General features: G+C 45.6%; 1 protein-coding gene across 6 annotated transcripts in view; it reads left to right on the top strand.

Annotated features, from left to right (window-relative positions):
- Positions 1–27,336, top strand: part of ITGB4 (integrin subunit beta 4) — a 131,719-nt gene that overhangs the window by 43,343 nt on the left and 61,040 nt on the right. For all 6 annotated transcript variants that reach the window (XM_029600498.1, XM_029600500.1, XM_029600499.1 and 3 more), the window contains 7 exons: positions 591–713; positions 2,352–2,519; positions 3,961–4,037; positions 5,539–5,750; positions 15,735–15,838; positions 17,177–17,275; positions 18,437–18,566. In XM_029600498.1, the coding sequence (XP_029456358.1) occupies positions 591–713; positions 2,352–2,519; positions 3,961–4,037; positions 5,539–5,750; positions 15,735–15,838; positions 17,177–17,275; positions 18,437–18,566 (913 nt within the window). The remainder of the gene's footprint in view (positions 1–590; positions 714–2,351; positions 2,520–3,960; positions 4,038–5,538; positions 5,751–15,734; positions 15,839–17,176; positions 17,276–18,436; positions 18,567–27,336) is intronic.

The raw sequence follows: 27,336 nt of genomic DNA, 5'->3' as shown, positions 1-27,336 counted from the left end.
GCATACAGTTTCAGTGAAAAGTATTGTGGGTATGTATAACCACCTCCCTGTGAAAGACATTAACATGCGTAGATCTGGTCTCCATTATTGCAGCAGGTCCCCTTTCCAAGAATGAAACTAAGGCAGGGGCTCTCAGCGAGGGCCACAGACAGGAATCTGGCTTTCAGCATATTCGTAATGAATATTCATCAGATTTAGTGGCAGATACATGGTCTAAGAATGAGGCCTAATTTGCTTAGCTTGGTTATCCTGAAACCCAGACCTGTTTGCAGCCTTGAAGGGACATAGATGAGAGCCCCTGGACTGAAGGGTAATATAAAAGGTTTGAAATAACAGTACGTTTCCTCAATCTAGACTTCAAAAGGTTCAAATATTCCTTCTGACTCTAAAAGGAGAGAAGCAAGCGGCACTAAACTGACCATCCCTCTGGTTGTGTGGTTTGTCATTTCAGAGCTTGAGGCTCTGAACTGACAGCTCCCAGAGGACCTGCTTATTTTATTTTTATTTTTTTTAAATTAAGTTGAACTTGTGGCACTCGCCCCTCTGCCTTTTAGCTCCACCTTGATCCACCTTGTTTTTCTTTGTTCTAGCGCATTCGTTCTAAGATGGACATCCGAGCAGATTACACCCCCAAATCCATGCGGACCGAGATCTCCTCTTTATCAAGTAGAAAGACGGAATCTGGCTCCTTTCAAGTCGTCCGTGGAGAAGTGGTAGGTTTCAGACTTTGCCTGGTTTTCTGAGCAAGTTTTGGGTTCCCCATTCTAGTAGGAGGGGAGAGGCCAGAACCCCTACATTAGTTTCTCCAGCTCTCATGTTTTCTTTTATAGTATATCCTGTACGGCGGGTTGGAAAGTTAACCGGAGGTTAGCCACAGAGAGAGACAAAGAGAAAAGGTGAAAGGATGCGAAAACTAGAGAGCTAATGGGAAGATGACGGTGAAAGCTGATGGAGAGATGAGGGGGCGTTGGGTTTGGGGGGGTGGGTAATAGAAAGGGGTACACTATATATGTGTTTAGCACACCACATTTTGGCGTAAGTAACCTAGGCGACTTCCTCCGGTGCTAAATTTTTATAGGGACCAGAGCGTAGCCGTTGTCACTGCATTGCCATCATCCAGTCCTACAGCTGTGTTGCTGTCCTGTGTACCGGCACCGGCCCAGAGCAGCAGCAACTTTGGGAAGGAAATTCAGCGTGGAGCCTGTGAGCCCTCGGGCCCTCAGAGGCCCAGCATCCCGCTCCATCCTCCCATGCGGTCTTCCTGTTTCCATGGAAATTCCAAACGAGGGGTGCGGTGCCACAGAGCTCCCCCTCCCCTTCCCTGGTTGTCTATGGGTCCCCATATGTTAAAGCCAGGCCTGGTGAAGAGAGAGAAAGTAGGAGAAATTTTGAGACAATAAAATCCTATCACACTTTGATTCAAGATTTAGATTATAATTTGGAACTCATGCACACAGTGGAGAAATTCTGCCCAAAGTCCTTAAGGACGCATTGACAAGAGAAGTCTCTTCTTCCTTCTATAAGATCCTTATTTCTGAAATGTAGGAGGCAGCCAGTATTATCCCACTGCCCAATTTTGAAATCATCCAATAAAAATGTATGCTATCCGTGCCGCTCAATGTGCTTACATCACACAGCCTCAAACAAATCCATCAATTCATGAAGCCCATCTTGGTGCTGACGTATGCAACGCAAATATCCAGGACAATTCTTGCACGTTTTACTTGGATTTGCAGAGGCATCGAGCATTTCAGGATTTTCAAGAGACAAATGATATGTCTAATCATGGAAGTTTTACTTTAAATGCAAATGCAAAATGTAAAAGATAACACAAATTAATTTGACGAGACCTATGATTAGAAATTGTGATACAAGTGAACTACTATATAAGTGGACTTGGCGATCATGCTATGATGGTCTCGTTATAATATATGGCCAGGGATGACCAACACTAGTCTTAAAGAGCCACAAATAGGCCTAGTTTTGAGGATATCCACAATGAATATGCATGAGATAGATTTGCATACAGTTGAGGCATTGCATGCAAATCTATCTTATGCATATTCATTATGGATTTCCTGAAAACCTGGCCCGTTTGTGGCTCTTGAGGACCAGAATTGTTCACCCCTGCTGTGTGGTAATATTTTTATGATCCTTTCTATAGTAGATTGTGGTTTTTGAAGTCTTTTATAATAACAATTGACTGGTGGGAGAAGTGATAAATTATAGGAAGCCGCAATGGAGGCAACTGAGGACTGCTACTAATTTTAATTACCCTTTTTAAAGCGCTACTAGACATACACAGCACTGTGCAGATACATATACAGATACTCTCATTGCATTCTTTCCAGGGGACATTTAATCTGAATTTGAAGGCTCTGGAGAAGGTGGATAAGGCGCATGTCTGCAGTCTCCCTGCACAGGACCAGCGAGGGATCATCCGTGTGAAGCCCTCCTCTTTCTCGGATGGCCTGCAGATAGACGCCTCCGTCATCTGCGATGCTTGCCCCTGTGAGCTGGTATGTGCAGGGCAAAATCCCTGGCTCTCTCTCCTCCACTCTCTGCTCCCAGGAGCTGGGGCTGATTCCTAAATTGCGCCAAAGACTTAACTTTTTAAAAACGGAAGCAGAATTTTCTTGTTGGCACCACGAGACAAACTGCTGTTGAAATCAGTTGGATTTTTTTTTCTGTATCTGTTTTCATTATGAAATTAGATTTAAAAAAAAACTGTACCAAAAAATAACAAGCCAGCAGTGAGGGCTGAGCACAGCTGGATTCTGTGGATTTCTGCTGGAACTCACTGAGGAAATTTTTTTTTCTTTTTGTTTTTTTTTTTTACACAAATTCTCGTGCAGTCCAAGACTTCTGGCTTCACTGTAGACAGGAGTGTCAAAGAAAGAAAAAGAAAACAAAAAGCTCTGGGTGGTTTCTAAGCACCCCGCCTTTCTCATTCTTTCCTACTGATAATATCACCTTACTCCGCCCAGGAAAGAGAGAGGGGAGATGGATTTAGAACTGCAATTGTTGGTCCCTATTCCTTATCGGTCTCTATCCTTTTTCTTTTTTCTTTTTTTCTCCTCTTTTGGGATTCCAACTTAATGGGGAACCAGGGCTGGCAAATGCATGAGAGAGATTTGCATGCTCACTGCCTCCATTGTTTCATGCATATTCATTAGGGAGAACCCAACCGGTCTGGGGTCCTCAAGGACCAGAATTGCCCATCCCTGCTGTACACACTGCTTCCGCAGCATCCGCACCCCAGCCCTGGCAGACTTGGGGGAAAGGAAGACCTGTGCTGGGAATCGAACTTGCTCCCCTCCGTGTGGCTTTGCCCCGGCATAGACACTGAGCCACTAGGATGGCACCTTTCCCTATTCCTTTCCATCCTTTTGGAAGCAGTGCCCTGGGCGAGCATGATGGAGAAACATCTCCCCTTTTCTGCTGATGCCAGGGAGGAGATAAACAGAATATATGGGTTATATTGTAACCCTAAGAGATTCTCTTTGCCCTTGAAGCCTAGTGGTCAAGACTTTTGGATTGCTGGAATATAACATGGCTTATGGCTCCAGAGTGTTTACCAGATGCCCGGGGAGAATTCTGGAGCGACCGCTGGAATCAGAAATGGGAGTCACAGCCGACTGGCTCCGTTTCTGCTGGCCGGGGCTGATCCAGTTCTAGGTTGTAGCCCACTGCACGCACGGGCTTGCAGCTCTGATTTTCCTAAGGAAAGGGGGGAACTCCAAGTCCATGCACGTAACGGGATGAAACCGGGACTGCATCGGTCCGCGCAGCAAGCTGAGCGAGCTGACAGCCCCCTTGCCAGGACCTTCAGCAGCTCAAAGCACTTTACTGAAGAATAGATGTGGGGCTCAGGCCCGAGAGCAGTCTCGGTCCAGGGTTCTGCGCCGTTTAAGCAGGCGGCCAAGGAACAAACCCGGTAACGCTCTCTTCTCATTACAGAGTAAAGAAATGAGTTCGGCCAAGTGCAACAACCATGGAGATTTTGCCTGTGGACACTGCCAGTGCCACCAGGGCTGGTAAGAGCTGAAAACCAAATTCCTTCTCTAGCCTAGGAAAGGAACTGTGGAGCAGCTGGCAACGCTTTCACTTTTAGTTCAGCTGCAGAATGCAGAATTTGTGTGTGTGCGTGCATCTGTGTGTGCGTGCATCTGTGTGTGTGTGCGTGCATCTGTGTGTGTGTGTGCAGGTGTCAAAAACTGGGGGCCGCTTCCCAAATCAAACACATCAATTATGTGCACAATCTGTAGGCCACATTCAGGACCCTGCCAAGATTTGTTGTTTTTGTTTTTAAACTATTTTCATTCTGCGTTTTCCCACATTTATTTTTAATGGGCATTTTTTTTTTTTGTTGGTACTTTTCCCACCTTTTAATTTGTGATTAAAATCAATTTTGAAACAAAGCCTGTATTTTTCTCCCCATTCCTTTCCTCCATTTCTGCTGTGGCAACTTTCTCCGGGATCAGGGCTCTTTATAGTTGCCTTTTTCCTTTCTGTCCTGGTCTTCCCAGCCCACTCTCCCTCCGTATCACTTCTTAAGCTCCCGCGTCACTTTCTAACTGAGCCCGGCCCAGGCTCTCCGGATGGGTACCAGGGATGGCGCAAAATATGTATAATTTATTCATTTAGGGGGGCAATCAATAAACTGCCGCAGGTAGCTCTTACCCATAATCAAAGAAAACACGGGTAATTTTGCTTTGCTTACTACTGGGGGGAAAAAGGACCCTCTGCCGAGATGTACGTCTGCTCTTTCTGGGCAAAAACGAGGTGCATTGTTTTGAAAATCCAAAACTGAGTGCAGTTTTATGCCTCCCCACTCCCAAGAACGTCGCCGCATACAGGATGGGAAATTTTCAAAAAGGCCCATTTCCAAGGGTAAAACACTTTGAAGGTTGCTATAGACTGCTTTTTCCCCAAATAGGCTCAAAGTGGCCTGCAGCAGAAACAGGGCATCAATTAAAAAAAACAAACCATAAAACAAGCATTCTAAAAGCAAAAATAAAAGTGCAAGGCTGGTATCCATCTAGGGTGGTTTCAAACGTTGTCCTCCCTGCCAGCACAGCAGTGATTTGCCCGGATAGTGACTCCATTCATCTACATCCCTTGTCGTTTGGCAAAAAACTATAGGATGAAATTGATACTATAGCCCTTCTGTATTTATCTATAAAAACAGAAAACTGGTAGCTCTCAATATAGCACCCTCCTGGGAGGGGGAACCAGGGCTGGTACAGGGAATAAATTAATGTTATTGTAAATAAATGCAGAGTAAGTCCATGAGCCTGTATTTACAGGTTTCTAAACTAGTATTTTCCAGCTTTATGCATTACTGCTACCATCTTTCTTGATGATGGTGCCAGGTTGCCCCCAACATGATTTCCTTCCTTCCTTTTTTTACGGTGTTCCCAGTAAATTAGAAATGATCAGACCAGCCTGGGTCTTTCAGGCTCTCTCCAGCTCCCAGTTTGCTGGTCTGGCTAGATCTCCCTGTTCATTCTTTCTCTCTTCGTCTCTATGTGCCAGGCAAGGTGATTATTGCAACTGCTCGACGGGATCCCACAGTGACTCGGTGGCCTGTGTCCAGCCCGGAAAGCAGGACATCTGTTCCGGGAACGGGGAGTGCATCTGCGGGAAGTGTCACTGCTACTCTGAAAAACTGAACCGCCGCTATGAGGGTGAATACTGCGAGTACAACAACCTTCAGTGCACACGGACAGCGGGCATCCTCTGCAACGGTAAGTCCCGGAGGAAAAAGGAGCGGCAGATTCCATCCTGGGAAAGTATCCCTCGTGCCCGGCTTCTTTTCTCAGCCTGAGCCTCAGCTCCCAGTGTGGCCGATGCACTAAGGAGCGTGCAGCAGCGTGCACTGTTTTTACCCACGGTTGTGTGCAAATGATGCTCCCGATGCAGCAAAGAGTCTTGCGTGCATGTAAAATTGTGTGTCCCGCTTAGCTCCCTCACATGGAAATCCCATGCAAAAGAAGGCATTAATGTTAATTAATCCGCATGCAGAGAGGTGCGCTGGCTTAAATCAGGTTTTCCTAGCGCTGGAAATTTTACTCCTGGTCAGAGGTGGAGTAAAGTTTCCAGCCCTTTGCATCAGTCTCTGGACAAAAGCTGAAGTTCTAGCATCAGGACCTGGATTAATGTGCACAAAAAATGCTTTCTGTGCTGAAAGCACTTTTGAGTGCATAAATAATAGTTTATGTGCACAAATGATGAAAGGGTAAGAATTGGGTGAAAGAGCAAAGGTCATTGATGGGAGACGGACTAGAGATCTGAGGACATGAGGAAGATGGAGTGTGGCAGGGGAACTATTTTGTATTTCTTGTTTTATTATTTCTTCCGTTTATCAATTGCCCCGTTCACAAAGAATCAAGGTACTCCATTATCTATGCAAGATGGTGAAGTACCAAGGAAGAAGAAAAAAAAAAAAAAAAAAGACTGTCCCAAATCAGAAGGAAGATCTGGCAGGTGATCCCATTCTGTGGCTGGCAGTCAGGATGTATCCAGGCCCGGATTTAGACACAGGTAACATAGGCAATTGCCTGGGGCACCAAATTCTTGGGCAAAAGAGGAGCATGGCTGTGCCAAGGAGGAGCCCACTCCAGCAATTCACTTCAAAGGAGCAGTGCTATGGCAGTCTTGGACTCTGGAAAGGAGTGGAGGTAAAGGGGCTTAACCCACTATCTGATCTCCCCTCCACCCCTCCCCCCCCTCTCCAATGCTGCCTATGGGAACCCAAATCCTAAATCCAGCCCTGGATGTATCCTTGGCAGTGTGGACACAAAACTGGGCAAATTGAATGGATCCGATAGGCCTTTTTCTGCCATCATCTACCATGTAACCATGTGTCTGAGAGAATCTCCCGTATCCATCTTCCATCCTCCGCACCATTATTTACAGTGTATGAATGGTTAACATTGTGTAAACACCGTGACATCACGGCCATCACCAGCCAACACCTTTCAACTTCCAAGTGACGTAATGGTTCAATCTCTTGTTCCTTTGGCATCAACCGGAAGTTGAAAGGTGTTGGCTGGTGATGGCCGTGATGTCATGGTGTTTACACAATTTCCAGTAGACGAGCCATGACAACTTGTTATGCTTTTCTGAGCACAAGCCTTCTGACATCAATACTTGACATTCAGTGATGAGTTTTGGGTTCCAAACGGATATCAACAAGTTACCGATCAGCTTGTTACACATATAAGAGTTGAAAACAAGCACAAAAAGACCATGGCTTACTTAGTTTGGCATCTTGGTAAACATTATAAGCAATTAAGGTACCAAATACCTAAAATGAACCCTGATAATTAACTAATATGTTTTGCTTGAACAGCCCCTGAAGCAGCCCCCTGATTATGGGCGAAACTCAGGTTATAGTCGGGCATCTACTGGGCAATTCATTTCCTCAATAAATATTTCTTAAGGACTTTTGGATCTATCTCCTTTTTTTTACCCTCACGGCTTTGATAGACCATCTTCCTTTTTGTTTCTTGGGTCTGTCCCTAACCTGACCCTCACCTTCCAGTGTCTGTGCAGATCATCTCCATTAAAAAGAAATGACAAAGGCTGCACACACAAAAGTATCCAAATGCTTTAAGCCAAAACGGTGTTTTATAGATACAAAAATCAACGTTTTCCCAACATGCTTTTGCACCGTCAGAGCTTCCAGCAGCACTTGTGAGAATTCAATAACAGATGCACCAAAAAGGTGAAGCATGTTTACGGCACTCGTCAGGCTGCAAACAATGATACCTACTGGAAATAATTGGCAGCGTGGCACATGACCCTCTCAACACCTTTTCAGCCTCCTAAATGCATAGCAAGGCTCAGAAAAGAGCAAGTGAGCGAGAACTAGGGAAACCACTATAGACACAGATACGATCCCTAGCCCATGTCCAACACTATATTCCCAGCGCTCCTGACTTCTGGCGCTTGCCCCACAACTGGCAGCCTTTGCGTCCTCCAATCTCCCACACTGCAATGTGCTTGTGACAATAGAGCAAGGTGGGGGTTTACTAATTATTAGTAAAATAGAGCTCAAATTTATTCCAATCAACCCTCCCTATGAAGTGGCAATACGTAAATCACCTCAAATAAACATCGGAATGGTCTATTGCCCCCCCCCCCCCCCCCCCCCCGGAATACTTCAAAAAGACTGCTCACCGCTAATCGAAGTATTCACTAAAGCATTTCCTTCACCTGAGTCCACCCTCATAGTAGGTGACGTTAACCTGCATGTTGATAGAACAACCAAATCTGCTGCCTGTGAAACCTTCTTAGAAACAATCGGGCCGATGCACTGTTAGCCCGGGCTTGGCCGCGCATTTTCGACGTGCTAGATTTACCCTTTATACAGTAAGGGGTAATAGTGCGTCGAAAACGCGCAGCCAACCCCCCCCCCCCCCCCCCCCCGAAACTAATAGAGCCCACAACATGCAAATGCATGTTGATGGCCCTATTAGTTATTCCTGCGCAATCCAAAGGCTGGCGTTAATTTCTGCCGGCACCAGGAAAGTGTACAGAAAAGCAGAAAAAAACTGCTTTTCTGCTTTTCTGTACACCCTCCGACTTAATATCATAGCGATATTAAGTCGGAGGCCCCAAAATTTAAAAAAAAATTTAAATTAAAAAAAAAATGTTAAATCGGCCCGTGGGTCGGAAGACGGACGCTCAATTATGCTGGCGTCCGTTTTCTGAACCCGTGGCTGTCAGCGGATTTGAGAACTGATGCCGGCAAAATTGAGCGTCGGCTGTCAAACCCGCTGACAGCCGCCGCTCCTGTCAAAAAGGAGGCGCTAGGGATGCGCTAGTGTCCCTAGGGCCTCTTTTTACCAGGAGCCCTCATTTTTAAATACTGCATCGCGCGCCCAGAAGAGTGGCCTGGGCGCGCGTTGGGAGAGCGGGTGCTCGCTCGCCTCGGAGTGCTGGCTCTCCCGCCGATTTTACTGTATCGGCCTGAATGGAAGCAATGGGATGGTCACAATTCAAAACCAAACCCACACACAAAGCAGGTCCTATTCTAAATCTCATGTTTGCCAATCGCAACAATTGTATGATAAATACCTCTCACATTATATTGCCTTGGTCTGATCAGCAACTACTAAAAGCAGACATAACCTTCCTTAACTCAAATAAAACACAAATAATAATCAGACATTTACCTTCAGGAAAAAGACAGAGCCAGATCTACTTTCAGAATCGTTAAAAAAATAAACTTATCGATTTCAACCATGCCAATGCCTCCACTTCATTTGAAGCATGGGATATCATGGTTAAAGAAATAGCCGATGACCTAAGCCCATTATAAACAAAAACAATCCAACTTGATCAATATAGCTCTAAGTAAAAGAAACCATGGTACAATGAGGAATTAAGATGCTCTAAACCAGGGGTCAGGAACCTTTTTGGCTGAGAGAGCCATAAACGCCACATATTTTAAAATGTAATTCCATGAGAGCCATACAATATGTTTAAAACTAAATATAAGTAAATGTGTGCATTTTATGTAAGATCACACTTTTAAAAGTACAATAAGTCTCTGAAAATATTACACCAGGCCTTAAGACACCAATACATCTCCTATTAGGAAAACGGACCAAGTCAGGCTGCTATAGAGTCCTACACAGAAACTACACACCAGCAGAAAACCTCACCTGAATCACGTGCTGTCCCTCACCTAACATAGAATAAAGAGACCAAAACACATAACAAGAAGCATGCAGACAAAAACTGAACTGGAAACCACAACAAGCCAGAGTCTCTGTATGCAGTGTAACAAAGGAAAAAAGAAACATCACCCATCCTTATAAAACAAATCAAGAAATATAAAATCATCAGCAGTAAAACTGTACTAACAAAAAGAACATATTTCGAAACAGCTAATGAGTGGAATATCCAATAATTAAAAACACATATAAAACATTTCCAGATACCAACAAAATATTGCAAAATAGCAGACACAAAGACCTAGTAATGAAAAATAATAAGGATACAAAAATTTTTTTGCTCTGCATACCTGGGAATGTTTGATATCCAGGTGTCCTGAGATTGTTCTGAATTAGCAGGAGGTGGGGTGGTTTGCTTGAAACTTTCTCCTCTCTCAGTCACATACCAGCGCTCTCTCTCACACTGGCTCTCAATGACACACCTATACACACATGCTCTCAGTACTCACATATACACATGTTTTTTCTCTCTCACTTATATAGGCTCTTAATTACACATTTACACACATGCTGTCTATCTTTTCACGCTTACACACACACACAGGCTTTCAATCACATAAATACATGCTGTCTTTTTCTCTCACACACAGACTCTCATTCACATGCTTACAAACATGTCCTCTCTTTCTCTCATTTACACACAGGCTCTCAATCACATACTCACATGCTCCCTCACCTAAATCAGCTCTCAATCACACACAGACACACATGGTCTCTCTCTCTCATTTAAACACAGGCTCTCAATCACATACTCACAAGCTCCCTCACCTAAACCAGCTCTCAATCACACACAGACACACATGATCTCTCTCTTACTTATACACACAGGCTCTTAATCATACATACACATGATTTCTCTCACACACAAAGGATCTCAATCATACACACATACTCTTTCACACAAACAGGTTTTCAATCACAAACTTACACATACAGGTTCCCAATGGTAAACTTACATTCATGCTCTCTCTCTCACAGGCAGGCTCTCAATCACAGACATATTCTCTTTCACATGTACAGGCTCTCAATCATTCACAAACATGCAATCTCTCACTCTCACACACACACACACACGCACACACACACAGGTCCCCCCCCCCCCCCTCGGCCCGGAAGAGGAAGTGAAGAGTATCGGGTGCCTGCGCGGCAAGAAGAGGCCACGCTAGTGCGCTCAGCATCGGCCCGAAGAAAAGAAGACTGCAGCGCGGCTCGGAGGAAAATGAAGAGGTTCAACCGCGGCCGATGGGACTCCGCCTCCGCGAGGGCTGAAAATGAAGAGGTAGCGTTGGGAGGAGGCGGCTGCTGCTGCTGCTGCCGCGAGTTCCCGGGGTGGGGGAGAGACATTCACTCTCTCTCTCACCCCCACCCCGGGAACTCGCGGCAGCAGCAGCCTCCTCCCAACGCTACCTCTTCATTTTCAGCCCTCGCGGAGGCGGAGTCCCATCGGCCGCGGTTGAACCTCTTCATTTTCCTCCGAGCCACGCTGCAGTCTTCTTTTCTTCGGGCCGATGCCGAGCGCACTAGCGTGGCCTCTTCTTGCTGCGCAGGCACCCGATACTCTTCACTTCCTCTTCCGGGCCGCGAGGGGGGGGGCGAAGAGAGCACGCCGGTGCCGCTGACTCCAGCTGTCCTGCCGCGTTCCGCCCGGGCTGACAGCATTTTAAGCCCGGGCGGAGGAGGACCGGGGAGCAGCTGGGTCAGCGGGAAAGTGTGGCGACTGTCTGCGAGCCAGATGCAGCCCTCAAAAGAGCCATATCTGGCTCGCGAGCCATGGGTTCCCGACCCCTGCTCTAAACAATCTTTGAGAAAATCTGGGAAACTTTGGTAGAAAAGCCTGACTTCAGAATCACTTGGAAAATACAGATCACTTATGTTCTTATGTACTCTCTCAATACTGGTTGCTAATCAACAGAGTAATTTTTAACTCTAAATTACTCTTCGATGTCATTAAACACCTAGGGGTAGATTTTATAAATTTGCGCGAGCGCGTACTTTTGTTCGCGCACCAGGCGCGAGCAAAAGTACACTGGATTTTATAAGATACGCGCGTATCTTATAAAATCCGGAGTCGGCGCGTGCAAGGGGGTGCACATTTGTGCAACTTGCGCGCGCTGAGCCCGGTGCGCGCTGCCTGTTCCCTCTGAGGCCGCTCCGAAATCGAAGCGGCCTCGGAGGGAATTTTCTTTCCACTCCCCCGTACCTTCCCCTACCTAACCCACCCCCCGGCCCTATCTAAACCCCCCCTACCTTTGTTGGCAGATTTACGTCTGCTTTCAGCAGGCGTAAATCTGCGCACGCCAGCAGGCTGCTGGCGCGCCATCACCCGACCCAGGGGCTGGTCCGGAGGCCTCGACCACGCCCCCGGTCCCGCCCCGAACTGCCCCCTGACCCCGGACACACCCCCGGACACGCCCCGCACCTTTTACGAAGCCCCAGGACTTACGCGTGTCCCGGGGCTGTGCGCACGCCGGCGGCCTATGCAAAATAGGTGCGCCGGCGCGCGAGTGCCCTGCGAGCGTAAATCCGGCCGGATTTGCATCCGCAGGGCTTTTAAAATCCAGCCCCTAATCAAGGACCCATCTTCCTCTATCTTGAGCAACAACCACTCATCAAAGAATGCCTGCAACGAATACGCCACTTATTTGATGGAAAAAATAACTAGACTAAAAACTCAGTTCTCTACCTGCTCACCAACTATAGAACATGAAGAAAAATATGAACAAGCCAAATGGACCGCTTTCGACAGAGTATCTAAACTACAAATCACTCAACTCATTACTAAAATCAAACCTGCAAATCACCCACATGACCCCATTCTAGCTAGCTCCCTAAAACTAAGTAATAGCACTCTCACCCCAGCAATCACCTCCTTAATCAATCAATCACTCTCAGGTTTTGTCCCTGATATGGTGAAACAAGCAGTGATAAAACCTATACTAAAAAATAATACCAGCTGTTTTGACAGTTGGGAAAATTATAGACCAATATCCAACCTGCCCTTTCTTTCAAAAATTCTTGAAAAAACAGTACTTTCACAATTAGAAGACTATCTAGATGACCAGCACATTGTACATCCAAACTAATTCGGGTTCAGGAAAAATCGTTCAACCTAGACTTTACTTGTATCCTTAATGGATCCCATATTACGAGGATTTAACAATGATGAATCCTATTTCCTGGTACTGCTTGACCTATTGGCAGCTTTTGACACTGTTGACCAAACCCTACTATGCCAGCAGTTGAGAAAAATCAGAATCAACAGCAATGTAATGAAGTGGTTATCCTCATTCCTAGCAAAAAGATCATTCCAAGTCAAACTGGGCAACCACATTTCCAACACATTCCCGATTGATGAAGGTGTCCCCCAGGGTTCAGCTCTCTCGGCAACTTTATTCAACATCTATATGCTTCCTCTGTGTTGACTTCTATCTGATCTAGGAATCACCTTCTTCCTATATGCTGATGACATTCAGTTCTGTATACCATGCACCAAATCTATTGAAAATGCAAGACTACTTATTTATTTATTTAAACATTTTTATATACCGATAGCCTTTGCACATCGTACCGGTTTACAAAGAACAGGAGGAAGGCCACAGGAAATAGGCACAACCTTTACATGGAATGCATAAAAGTAACAATTTAATGCCTAAGGAACATTGAGTGAATAAATGATATAGATTAATATTAAAATATTGAAGGTATATAATATAATCCAATGACACACATGAAGGCTATACAACATAAACTATCCAAACTTAAACTATCTCTAAACACTAATAAAACTGAAATCATTCTACTAGGAAGAAATCTACCTATAGCGACTCTTTAAACACTTGACATGGGCAACTTCAGCATTACACCCTCAGACCAAGTACAGGACTTAGGTATACAGATTGACGAGAACCTATCAATGGTAATGCACATAAATTAATCAAATCAGGATATGCCAAACTGTGCTTACTACATAGACTGAAACCATTGCTGACTCACTCAGACTTCTGCACGGTCTTGCAGACCCTCATCTTGTCAAACTTAGACTACTGTAATTCACTTCTACTCGGAGGTCCCAACTGTCTTCTAAAAAACTTCAACTATTACAAAATGCTGCAGCTAGACTCTTAACAAGTTCAAGGAAATTTGATCACATATCACACTCACTGATAGCTCTTCATTGGCTACCTGTACAATCCTGCATCAACTACAAAGTCCTAACATTAATACACCCTACCATCCATTCTGATAATTCTGGTTTGGTAGCTGTAGTTCTACAATCATACAAGCCACAGAGATCTTTAAGATCTCAAAACAAAGGACTACTAGCTGTGCCAACATTACAGAATACTCACCTAACAAAAACAAGAAACCGCATGCTCTCAATACCTGGCCCAATGCTATGGAATTCTAACCGAGTATCTAAGACTGACTCCAGAAACAAAGAATTTCAAACGTGACCTAAAAACTTGGCTATTTCAAAATGACTATAATCTAACTTAAAATAACCTGAACACAGAGCATGCACCTTCCAGGACAAAGTCATTAAGATCCTATCTCCTGAACTAAATACCTTATCCAAAGTATGTGTCAATTTGTAAATCGTATGTTGTTTGACCTCATTAAGTCAACGTACTTGTCGATGTATAATGTGTACTTCATGTTGTAAACTGTTGTGATCTTTATTTGGAACGACGGTATATTAAATGGCTAAATAAATTATTTCTCCAGTGCCAGGGGTTCTTAAACCTATTCTAGTGACCCTGCATTTAGTTGGGTTCTCGGAAACCCCCAAATGAATATGCCTGAGAAAAATTTGCACATTTTGGAGGCCCAGCATATACAGAGTTCTATCATGCATATTTACTGTGCATATCCTGAAAACCCGATTGACTGGGGGTGGGGGCAGCACCAGCAGAAATTTGGGAACCACTAGTGAAATTTGCCTAGGAGGGTAAAGTTAATGACAGTATGCCAATAATCTGAATTTAACGTGGAGCACAAACACCAAATAAACATAAGCAACTTCAAAATGGACCTCCACTGGAGAACTGGAACGAGGGCTAACATTGCTCTCGATGCCATGTCAGTCTGGCAGCTGCAGAGTTGTCAGCACGTTTTGAGGTCCATGTTTAGTAAGCTGGTGAGCAGACAAGTTAGCTAAAGTTAGCCACACAACTTGTCTTGGATATTCCGCAGCATAAACGTCCCGTTGAAAATATTTTCCTAATTTATCTGGCTACATGTAGCCAGATAAATTAAAACAAAACTTATCCGGCTATGAATGTAATTGCTTAGGTTTTTAAGTTATCCGGTCTTGTGGGGCCAGATAACTTGCTACTTAACTGGATATCTTCAAAGATTACCTGTTCCATGTAAACCGATGTGATGTGCAAATGAATGTCAGTATAAAAAAAACTTTAAATAAATATGTGGTTAAGATGCATTATGGTTAAAAAAAAAAAAAAAAAAAGGACAAGGGGGCCTGTGGTCTGATTCCCTCCCTCCCCCCCCCCCCCCCCCAAACACAAATTTCATAAAAGGCCCTGCCAGGCCTCAAAACCTTCCTAAATCTGAAAAAACTGTTGTGGAATCGACAGATCAGGCCTTCCCCACCCACTGCTCAGGGCTGCAAGTGTAAACTGCGGGTGGGTAGGGAGTGGATGAGGGCATAGCTTGCCCCTTCTGGAGTTTTTAGTGGGGGGGGGGGGGGGTTTGACCTGGAACATAGGGATAACAGGTGGGTGAAGGGGGGGGGGGGAGCGGTAGTAGCCTGATTTTAACTTTAGACCTGCTCCAAAGCAGCTGGATAACTTAGTTCCATCCTGCAATGCCTCTTTTTTTTTTTTTTTTTTTAATGTCTAAATAAGTGTTTCCAGTATTATAAAAGTGGCTATTTAGCTGGATAACCTTTTGAGTTATTTGGCTAAATGGCTTTGAATATTGACCTCTTTGTTTCTCTGAAGTCTGCTTTCTCTTCTCTCGTCACAGACCGAGGTCGTTGTTACCTGGGACAATGCGTGTGCGAATCGGGCTGGCAGGGATCTGGCTGCGAGTGTCCGACCAGTAATGCCACCTGTATTGACAGCAATGGGGTAAGTAAGGAATCTCAGTGCTGGCCACTGAACTTGGTTTGGTCGGGCTAACATAGAGCAGGGAAGCGAAAACCAGTTGAAGGTTGCTTTAGTCTCCTCCTGTTCCCGAATTTGGCAAGTGCCGGGTGAAAGAACAGGGGCGCTGGAAGAGTTGTGGTCCCTGGAGGAGGAGTGGGGGTGGTCTTAGCGCTATCAGAGAAAAAAAGTTAATGCATAACATTCCTGTGGGAAGAGAGATAAGAGAATACCAGGCCCAGATGGTTCCTAATGGCTCTAGTTCTCTGTAGCAGAGCGAGGACAGATTCTGCAGCAATTATGTATGAAATTTTACCACCAAAATTGTATAGCAAACTAGTGTCATGGATACAAAATTAGCCTTCTACTAATTAGCAATTGAAGGGCATGTTATTACAGGGTCCTAATTACTTAATCAAACCTCATGAGATCCTCCTTTCACTGCTATGTCCGTCTTTTGGTGCTGGTGGGTGCAGGGTGATAAATTAGGGTGATTGTGTAGCTTCTTGTCAAGAGGGACAGACTGAGTCGGTGCTGATGCTTTGCCCCACTGATCTCATGAAGATGTAGTTCTGAAATCCGTAAGAAGAACAGGACTGCATCCCCGTGCTCGTGATAGGCTAGGATTGACTCGGACCCATCCCCTTTGGACGTGCTGCTTACCTGCTCACCCTATTGCAATGCTCAGCATTAACTAGCCAATCAGCAAAAGAGAGCACGCTGTGGTGCCCAGTCCACATCCATATAAAGTGTTAAAGGTGCAATACGCTTGGGGAATACACATCTTGAACAGCGCTTCGTTTTAAATCCTGTCTTCCCTTTATCATCTTCCCTTCAGGAATTTATGTGCCCTAACATTGCCCACCTCTAGCTGTTTTATAGAAGACACAATGGTTGGTCTGCCTGACCCAAATATTTTTCTGTCGATTCAAAACCCGCCCGAGGCAGCTTATAAAATTGTTGAGTTTTGATTTTGCAGAAGAAACCCTTTTGGAGTTTTGAAACATTTGAACTCTTTCTTTCTTTATTCTTGATTATTTAATGGAGATTCAAAAAGGGTTTACATGAAAATGTTAACAAGAAGAGATTCTGTCTGCTGCAGAATCTGCATGTGCAGAAAACCAAGGGGCCCTGCCTATTATTTGTTCATAGCCTAAGGGACTGCAGACAATGTCTATAAAACAGAAGACTGAAGCAAAGGTCCATGGCCTAAGGGACCAGAGTGGTGGCTGTTTGCCATTGGACCTAGGGAATTAGGCTTTACAGCTGGATACGTGCTGACTTGGAGGATTACTCTACCCCTTTGCCTTCTTTCTCCTACAGGGCCTCTGTAACGGTCGCGGCAAATGTGTCTGTGGAAGATGTCAGTGTCATGAAAAGTCTCGGTACACTGATGCCACTTGTGAGCTGAGCTCCTCTCTGGTACGGTATTATTGGGGTTTCGTGGGGGCCATTTTCCAGTTCTTGTGGCAGGTCTGACTGATGGCTTCTCTCTTTCTTTCCCCTTGAGTTGGGCCAGAGCTTTTACCAAACAGGAAGAATGCACTCTCTCCCTGCCACCCCCACCCCACCTTCCCCACCACCACACACTGCTTTAATCATCTGTTATCACTACCACAGTAGGAAAGAGAGATAATATAATATCATCTCTTTACAGCAGGTGTAATATTGCTTATAAACCTTATCCTCCTGCCCCTCTCCATTTCAGATCCAGATCTATTGTCGCTAAGGCATTTTAAACTCTTTTGAGTGTGAGATAAATGTACGTCATATCCCTTCAGCAAATGTAATAGACCTTTATTACTCATTCTACTGCAATTATAATATATAATTCCTCTGCTACAGATATCATGATGTTATATTACCCCTCTCATGCACATACACTGTTATATAATCGCACTGCCACTGGTGTAATGGTGTCATATCACCCCCTCCTGCATATACAGTATGCTATTATTCCCCTTCCTCAGGTGGGATATTTCTTTCTCTCCCTTGTTTCCATGGCTCTGAGACTTTTGGATTGAAATACATGGTGTGGGTATATGTAGGATGGCCTCCAGATACACACAGATTGTGAATACAGTTTAATATGTACTAATTTATGGTGCCAGCAATGTGTACAGCACTGTACAAAATGAACAGGAGGCTTCTAGGCTCTCTGCCCAGAGAACTTTACTATCTAAACTGGAGCACAGGAAAGTGAAATGACTTGCTGAAGGGATATGACCAAAGCAGAGACACCCAGACTTGAAGCTCTGTGTTCTAATTCCTCTCTGTGTGATGTGCAGCCGGCCAGCACTATTGCTTCCAGCAGCACTGCACCATCAGTGCAGTCTTCTTAGTTTTCTTTCTCTCTTCTTTTGTACCTCAGTGCCCTGCTCTGCTTTCATCTCATTCTCTTTTTCTCACAGGTGTTAACCTGTTTGCTTTCTCTTTCCTTTCCACCCTCCTGCCTGTGCTGCTAGGTGCTCCTGTTCTCTAACTCTCATTCTTGCTGTCTCTCCCCACCACTCTGTACACCTGCCCTGCCTGTGCTAGGAGCCCCCTGTTCTGATGACTTCTGCTCCTCTCTCTGGTACACAGGGCTTATTGGGTGTATGTGAGGACATTCGCACATGTGTTCAGTGCCAGGCCTGGGACACCGGAGAGAAGAAAGGGAAGAATTGCAAGGAGTGTCTCTTCAAAATCCAGAAGGTGGATGAGCTGAAGAAAGGTACCCGGTCCAGAGATGGTTTTCATCTTCTCTTGCTGTGTAGAGCATGGGGCCTGCTCCCGGTGGCCATGCTACTCCCTCCCACCTTCCCTCAGTGCCCAGAGCACTGGCTCCCCTCAGCTTTACAGCCCTCTGTGTGTTATTGGGCTATTAACTGACAGGGCACAGTGTAACTTACGCCTCTCTGTAGCTTGTGTAAGAACCTTGTGCTGCTATGTGGGAGACCTGGGTTCTAAGCTAAGCCTGGACTCTAACACCTCAGCCTGGTAGTAACTTGGAATATAATGTTAGTGATGCTGTCAGACTCTCACTACAGATGTGGCGTGATACAGCCTGTGTGGGTGTGACTTTGTGCGAAAGAGAGGGTGGTACTATAGGAATATGACAGATTGATTGTGTGTGTGTATGTGTGTGTCAGTGTCAGAGAGAGAATGGCTGTGTGACTGTGCATGTGTCGGTAAGTGGGTGTGTCCTGGCTGCAGTGTAAGTGAATGCAGTTGTACATTTATGGGTGTATCCTTAGCTGTGTGTGAATGCGATTTTGTCAATGAACTGGGTTCTTCCAAGTGATCCAGACTGGCCTCTGTTCAAGGCAGGATGATGGGCTTGATGGGCCATGGCACTTCTTATGCACTTATGTACATGAGTAGGTGTGTCCTTGGTTGTGTGTATGAATGAGTTGGCATGTGAGTGGATGTGTCCTTGGCACTGTGTGTGTATAAGTAAAAGTGATTGTTCATGAGTGGTTGTGTGTGAATGATGTGTTATGTGGGTAGATGTGTCCTTAGTTGTGTGTAAATGTGGTTTCGCATGCTTGTGTGGATGGGTGTGTCCTTTTGCAGCCCTAGCTCAGGCATACAAAATAACCAGAGGATCAGATGCATTTGGACAGAGAGTCAGGCTTTCTAATTTATTTGGTGGATTCAGACAATGGTGACATACAAATGGTGAAGTAGACCCAGCTAGAGGCAGCAGGATAGGCTGCTACTCTTGTCTGAAGATGGAGCTATGTCCATCACCCTCTTCTCCATGAATCCTGTCCCTCTTTAGCACATTCGGTACTGGCCTCCTTGAGGTCCCACAAAAATCACTCCACTCCAGGTCCAACCAAACACTCAACTTTTATTTTCTGAGATGTCCAGTCAGCAACTACCGTATGTACAGAATATATAGAGGGGAGGCTCTGCAGAGCATATTGAATTCTTCAGAATTCATGGGAAACTTGACCAAGCTCCTCATGAATTCTGTAGCAAGGGTAATAATCTGCATCCTAAAATCTGGGATACTTTCTTCCTCTTTAACCTCCTCTTCCCTCCATATTATACTCAATCCAAAAGTAGAGCATACCTCCTCAAACACCCCCCACCCCCCAAGATATCGTTCACCACCCAAGTAAACCATTTCTATATACCTTTCCTGGGGGACATGTGAATCACACCTCTCAAATTTCTCTTCCTCCTGCACACTAAAGTCTATATGGAACATGGGCTCACTTCTCTAAACATCCTGGAGGCTACATAATTCTATCTCCAACTCCTTGCCCCATCTGCTCACGACTCCCTGGATATCAGGCACCTCTCCTGACACTACCCTTCTAGCAGTGTGCAGGTCTCCCTAATCTCCTTCACGCTTTGAAATCCTCATGGGGCAATCCTCATGTTGGAACACTTTTCCCTCCTACTCCTGGCTATATTTTCAGGCAAGGAATCACCTCTTCCACTCCATAGCTCTTGACCTCTGGCCTTTCCCCTTAAGGGGAAGAGCCCCTTCATGGCCCATTCTATACTGGAGGAGTGGCGCTGGCCACACCAGGCTCCCTACATCCTGGAGGTCTCAAACCCCAACTGAGAGGGCCTTCCGGCCAGATTGACCCAGGGTTTTTACCCTGTTAGGCCACTCCTCCACCAATAATCTCCCTTAAAACTCTTTACGGAGAAATCACAACAAACCCCCTAATAGCACTCAACTTAAAACATCCCTATAGAACACATCCCTATAGAACACATTATGCTAGATGCCATCTAGTGGTCCCCAGTAATATTGCAAACCGAATATACATTTTTCCAACACACTTCCAAACAGACACAACCTAGCATCTTCTCCATGCAAAGCTCCTTGTACAACAACTAATAGTCGGGGAAGCAACTTGGGTCTCCTCCCACACTTAATTGTATGTGAATGTGGTTTATGTGTGTGTGTGGATGTGTGTGTCTTTGCCTCTGTGTGTGAATGAGGTTGTATGTTGTTTATTTCCAAACATTTGATATTCTGCCTTTTTCTAAATGGCTTCAAAGCAGGTTTATTTTAAAAAATGTATACCCGCTCAATCAACAATTCTAAGTGGTTTACAATAAACATACATATTTTTATAAAGGATATAAATATTCATAAAATACATCCAAATGCTATTAAAAAAGCCAAACTAAAACCATAAAAAAACCATCTTACTTTATGCAACCTAAATATCACTGTACAACCATGTAAGACAAGCACAAAGATTAGATCATCACCCACCTTTTTATCATATATAATGATCTTCGAGTACTCTCCCAGTCATGTATCAGTTTCATGCTCAATCTAGTTTCATCTCTGGTCCTAAATGGGTTTCCAACTTTCCTGTTGCAGTTATTATTTACTATAGGCTCATGTGAATTAAAAAGACCTTCAAATTCTTTCCCTAAAACTCATCAGTGATGGTTCACTTTTAATTTCCTCTAGTAAAGCATTCCAAGATAACAACCCAGCCGCTCCAAACGTACACGCCGAGGATTCCGCTAAACATACTAACTTGATTGACGGAACATCTAATAAGTTCAGAAAGAAGGAGCATAACACTCTATCGGGGCGATATATTTTATGTTTCAAACTTTTTATTAAAATTTCACAAAAACACTTCATGAAAGCATCATGGTACTAATCCATTGAGAGCTTTATAGATCTTTGTAAAAAACCTTAAAATTGATCCTCGACTCATCTGGAAGCAGTGTAAGCTAGCTAAAACCAGAGTTCCAGTTATTAGGACTGAGTCAATTGAAGTAATCCACACAGTAAAGCATTACAGCAATCAAGCAGACCAATTTATTAAGGCCTGAACAAATGTTCTAAGGTCTGTACTCTCTAGGAAGGGTTTAAGATTCTGCAACAAGCATAATTTCCTTTACCACATTCTTTACATGTGGATGCAGCAATAAAGGTGAATCTAGAGTCATGCCTAAATTTTGACACTGACGTAATATGGGGATATGAACCCCATTAACTCCTTTCAGGACAAGAAAACACAATACAATAGGCTCAGTGACGAATATATTCGGGGTGGACCGGAAAGGGGTTAAAAGGCAAATGTGTGGGAATCTTAGTTGGGGAACGATGAGCCAAAAACAAAATTTCAGTCTTCTTTAAATGTATTTATTTATTTATTTATTAGATTTTATATACCGCGGTTCCTGTATGAGATACAGATCACCTCGATTTACAGTAAACATTAACTTCGCTCGTAGGCCATACATAGAGCAAAAGAAAACAAGAACAGTAGGAAACTTAGCTCGCAGGCCGTATAAATAACAGAGGAAAAACAAGAGCTGGTGCAACGGGTACAAACTGGTACAACGGGTACAATTGGTGCAACTGCTTGGGAGAAAATATTAGAACTGGCACAGTTAATATCTCGAGTGAGTGGAAATATAGCAGGGGGCAGGCATTAGGGTTGGATGTGAAGAACAGTGAACAACTGGGAGACCAGTCTGGGGGAGTTTATGCGAGTTTGTTTACAGTTAACCAGTGGAATAGTGGAGATATAGGAGAAGATCCATAATAAGGCATCCTGAAAGGTGGGAGTAATCAGAAAATAAAATTGAATATCATCAGCAAAGATTCTGTAATCTATGTCAAGACCAGCAAACACGAAGACTTCCGGTGATGTCATGCAGCTGTGAAGTCGGGTGTCCGAAGAGCTCCATTCGGGCTACCCCTTATACTCCTCAAATTTGTCATTTTATGGGAAAAAAAAAGCTCCTATTACCGAGTATAAGTGAGAAGTGACAACAAGTGGAGCGACTAATGAGAGGTATGGGAAGGAATGACGGCTAGACCACAATGACAAACGCAGGATAAGGTAAAGGCTGGAGATTTGCAAATGGCAACGGAGTTTGAAAAGTCGCTGCAAGAACTTAAAGCTGATTTAATTAAAGAAATCTCAAAAAATGGGTTGGCACTCTTGGAAGACAAATTAATCAAATTACAATCAATAGATGAAATAAAAGAATCATTTGAATCACAGAACCGTAGGATCGAGGAACTTGAGTCCCATATGGTGAAGCAGGAATCAAATACGGACCGCGTGGAGATAGAATTACAGGCCCTAAAAAAAGAAAATGCTGTTCTGAAAGATCGGCTTGAAGATCAAGAGAACAGAGGGTGGCGAAATAAACTATTCGTTATCGGCGTCCCGTAGTGAGTGAGAGATCCTGATTTACTGCTGCTAGTACAGGTGTGGTTACCAGAAACCTTGGGCCTATCTCTGATGTCGGAGCCAGTGGTAGTGGAAAGAGCTCATCGGTTGGGTGCAACTAACCAAAATGCTGCTAAACCGAGACCGGTGATAGCTAGGATATTGAATTATGCCGACAAATAAAAACTTCTCATGGCTTATAAAAAAATAGAAAAAAGAGGAGCAGCACAACCGTTAAAATATGAAGATTCCCAAATCCTCCTGTTCTATGTTTACTCAGCAAAGGTTTCAGAGGACAGTCGTGCATTCTCAGGAATAATCGCCAAACTATACAAAAAAAGGAATCAGATTCACTCTTCAATATCCAGGCAAACTAAAAATCACACATGCTGGGAAAATGACCACGTGTTCATCTAAGGATTCAGCACAAAAATTCATTGCAGCGCTTCATTTAGAGAACAACAACCAGCAGGACTCTTAAACCTATTACGCCATTAAGAACTGAGAAACTGGAATGTTGCGAAATGAGACCTGCGCATCGCATCAGAGACTTCCCTTCTTGATATTCAGTGCATGCATTAGAGAAGTGTCCTAGTGGAAAGAAGGAAGATAATAGGGATGTGAATCGTTTTTTAACGATTAAAATTATCGTCCGATAATTTTAATATCGTCTTAAATCGTTATAGAACACGATACAATAGAAATTCTAACGATTTATCGTTAAAAATCGTTAAATCGTGTTAGTGCGCACTAACTCCGAGTTAGTGCGCACTAACTGAAAATGATACAAATTGACACTTTCCAGGTCAGTAAAGGTCAGTTAGGAATGAATATGTGTTCCTATTGGCTGGCTGCCCTCTTATCTATTGATGTTAACCAGGTTCCCACTGAGGTGATGGTTGGGGGGATGGGAAATGGAAATGGAAACTCAGGAACACTAACAGAAAATGATACAAATTATGGACACTATCCAGGTCAGTAAAGGTCAGTTAGGAATGAATATGTATTCCTATTGGCTGGCTGCCCTCTTATCTATTGATGTTACCAAGGTTCCAACTGAGGTGATGGTTGGGGGGATGGGAAATGAAAACTGTTGGTAGTTGACAAAAAAAGTAATGTGATCAGTCAATATGACTAGAACCTGTGCCCTATTCCTGATACCAGGGGTGTTGTGATCTTCCTGCACTCAGTGCCCTATCCCTGATACCAGTCTGAGACAGCTCCCTCCCTGCATTACTAGTGAGAGGCTGGCTTCACAGACAGGGGGGAGCTGCCTGACCCTCACTCCTGACTTCCCCCATGTCCCAGCTAGTGAATGGTGTGTGGGTGAGGGGGGGAGGATGGTGAAGTCTGAGACAGCTCCCTCCCTGCATTACTAGTGAGAGGCTGGCTTCACAGACAGGGGGGAGCTGCCTGACCCTCACTCCTGACTTCCCCCATGTCCCAGCTAGTGAATGGTGTGTGGGTGAGGGGGGGGGGGAGGATGGTGAAGTCTGAGACAGCTCCCTCCCTGCATTACTAGTGAGAGGCTGGCTTCACAGACAGGGGGGAGCTGCCTGACCCTCACTCCTGACTTCCCCCATATCCCAGCTAGTGAATGGTGTGTGGGTGAGGGGGGGGGGGGGGAGGATGGTGAAGTCTGAGACGGCTCCCTCCCTGCATTACTAGTGAGAGGCTGGCTTCACAGACAGGGGGGAGCTGCCTGACCCTCACTCCTGACTTCCCCCATGTCCCAGCTAGTGAATGGTGTGTGGGTGAGGGGGGGGGGGGAGGATGGTGAAGTCTGAGACAGCTCCCTCCCTGCATTACTAGTGAGAGGCTGGCTTCACAGACAGGGGGGAGCTGCCTGACCCTCACTCCTGACTTCCCCCATGTCCCAGCTAGTGAATGGTGTGTGGGTGAGGGGGGGGAGGATGGTGAAGTCTGAGACAGCTCCCTCCCTGCATTACTAGTGAGAGGCTGGCTTCACAGACAGGGGGGAGCTGCCTGACCCTCACTCCTGACTTCCCCCATGTCCCAGCTAGTGAATGGTGTGTGGGTGAGGGGGGGGGGATGGTGAAGTCTGAGACAGCTCCCTCCCTGCATTACTAGTGAGAGGCTGGCTTCACAGACAGGGGGGAGCTGCCTGACCCTCACTCCTGACTTCCCCCATGTCCCAGCTAGTGAATGGTGTGTGGGTGAGGGGGGGGGGGGAGGATGATGAAGTCTGAGACAGCTCCCTCCCTGCATTACTAGTGAGAGGCTGGCTTCACAGACAGGGGGGAGCTGCCTGACCCTCACTCCTGACTTCCCCCATGTCCCAGCTAGCGAATGGTGTGTGGGTGAGGGGGGGGGGGAGGATGGTGAAGTCTGAGACAGCTCCCTCCCTGCATTACTAGTGAGAGGCTGGCTTCACAGACAGGGGGGAGCTGCCTGACCCTCACTCCTGACTTCCCCCATGTCCCAGCTAGTGAATGGTGTGTGGGTGAGGGGGAGGGGGAGGGGAGGATGGTGAAGTCTGAGACAGCTCCCTCCCTGCATTACTAGTGAGAGGCTGGCTTCACAGACAGGGGGGAGCTGCCTGACCCTCACTCCTGACTTCCCCCATGTCCCAGCTAGTGAATGGTGTGTGGGTGAGGGGGGGGGGAGGATGGTGAAGTCTGAGACAGCTCCCTCCCTGCATTACTAGTGAGAGGCTGGCTTCACAGACAGGGGGGAGCTGCCTGACCCTCACTCCTGACTTCCCCCATGTCCCAGCTAGTGAATGGTGTGTGGGTGAGGGGGAGGGGAGGATGGTGAAGTCTGAGACAGCTCCCTCCCTGCATTACTAGTGAGAGGCTGGCTTCACAGACAGGGGGAGCTGCCTGACCCTCACTCCTGACTTCCCCCATGTCCCAGCTAGTGAATGGTGTGTGGGTGAGGGGGGGGGGGAGGATGGTGAAGTCTGAGACAGCTCCCTCCCTGCATTACTAGTGAGAGGCTGGCTTCACAGACAGGGGGGAGCTGCCTGACCCTCACTCCTGACTTCCCCCATGTCCCAGCTAGTGAATGGTGTGTGGGTGAGGGGGGGGGGGGAGGATGGTGAAGTCTGAGACAGCTCCCTCCCTGCATTACTAGTGAGAGGCTGGCTTCACAGACAGGGGGGAGCTGCCTGACCCTCACTCCTGACTTCCCCCATGTCCCAGCTAGTGAATGGTGTGTGGGTGAGGGGGGGGGGAGCATGGTGAAGTCTGAGACAGCTCCCTCCCTGCATTACTAGTGAGAGGCTGGCTTCACAGACAGGGGGGAGCTGCCTGACCCTCACTCCTGACTTCCCCCATGTCCCAGCTAGTGAATGGTATGTGGGTGAGGGGGGGGGGGGAGGAGGATGGTGAAGTCTGAGACAGCTCCCTCCCTGCATTACTAGTGAGAGGCTGGCTTCACAGACAGGGGGGAGCTGCCTGACCCTCACTCCTCCGGGGTATTGTGATCTTCCTGCACACAGTGCCCTATCCCTGATACCAGGGGTGTTGTGATCTTCCTGCATGCAGTGCCCTATCCCTATTAATACCAGGAGTGTTGTGATCTTCCTGCACGCAGTGCCCTATCCCTAATACCAGGGGTGTTGTGATCTTCCTGCACACAGTGCCCTATTCCTGATACCAGGAGTGTTGTGATCTTCCTGCATGCAGTGCCCTATCCCTGATACCGGGATTTTTTAACTAACACGATTTTTAACTAACACGATTTTCTTGCCCTGCCACACGATTTCTATCGTTAAGACGATATGGAAAACGATTCACATCTCTAGAAGATAATATTGATCAAGAAAATTAAAGACTGATTAAATTGGCAAGCTATAGCATTCTGCTCAATCTGTTGATCAAGTCACATAGGTCTCCCTATTAAACAGCATCAGATCTTCCTACTGTTTCCTTTGGCTTTTGAATGCTAACATTGTCAAGAAGGCCAGCTGTTATCTTAGGGAGTGCTTTCTTAGGTTGTGACCTTTGCGAAACAACTTGAAGCCGGAAGGTTATCTTTCCTACACCATGGAATGCTGTTATCTCTGATCAAGATGGCGAGCTTCCTTTGCCTTTGCCTGATTATGGTCTACTCGTCTGCTTCAAATCGTACTACGATGGGCAAGGCTGAAGGACATGTCTTCACCCAGAAGAAGGAAGAGCAGAAGCAAATTGGGGAAGATGTGGATGTGTTGTGTGATAATTATATGCCTGGTTAGTGTTGTGAGGATGTCTGAAGGAATGAATGATCTGAAACAAAGAATAAAAAGTACCCGCAGGGGTAAGTGTGGTGTTTAGTTGGCTGTGATGTCTTACTCTAGAAAAAATAGCTTAAATACAA

Source organism: Rhinatrema bivittatum, chromosome 4 (assembly GCF_901001135.1).
Source record: "Rhinatrema bivittatum chromosome 4, aRhiBiv1.1, whole genome shotgun sequence".
NCBI lineage: Eukaryota > Metazoa > Chordata > Amphibia > Gymnophiona > Rhinatrematidae > Rhinatrema > Rhinatrema bivittatum.
Note: the sequence above shows the minus strand (reverse complement) of the source record. Positions and strands in the feature narration are given on the sequence as shown.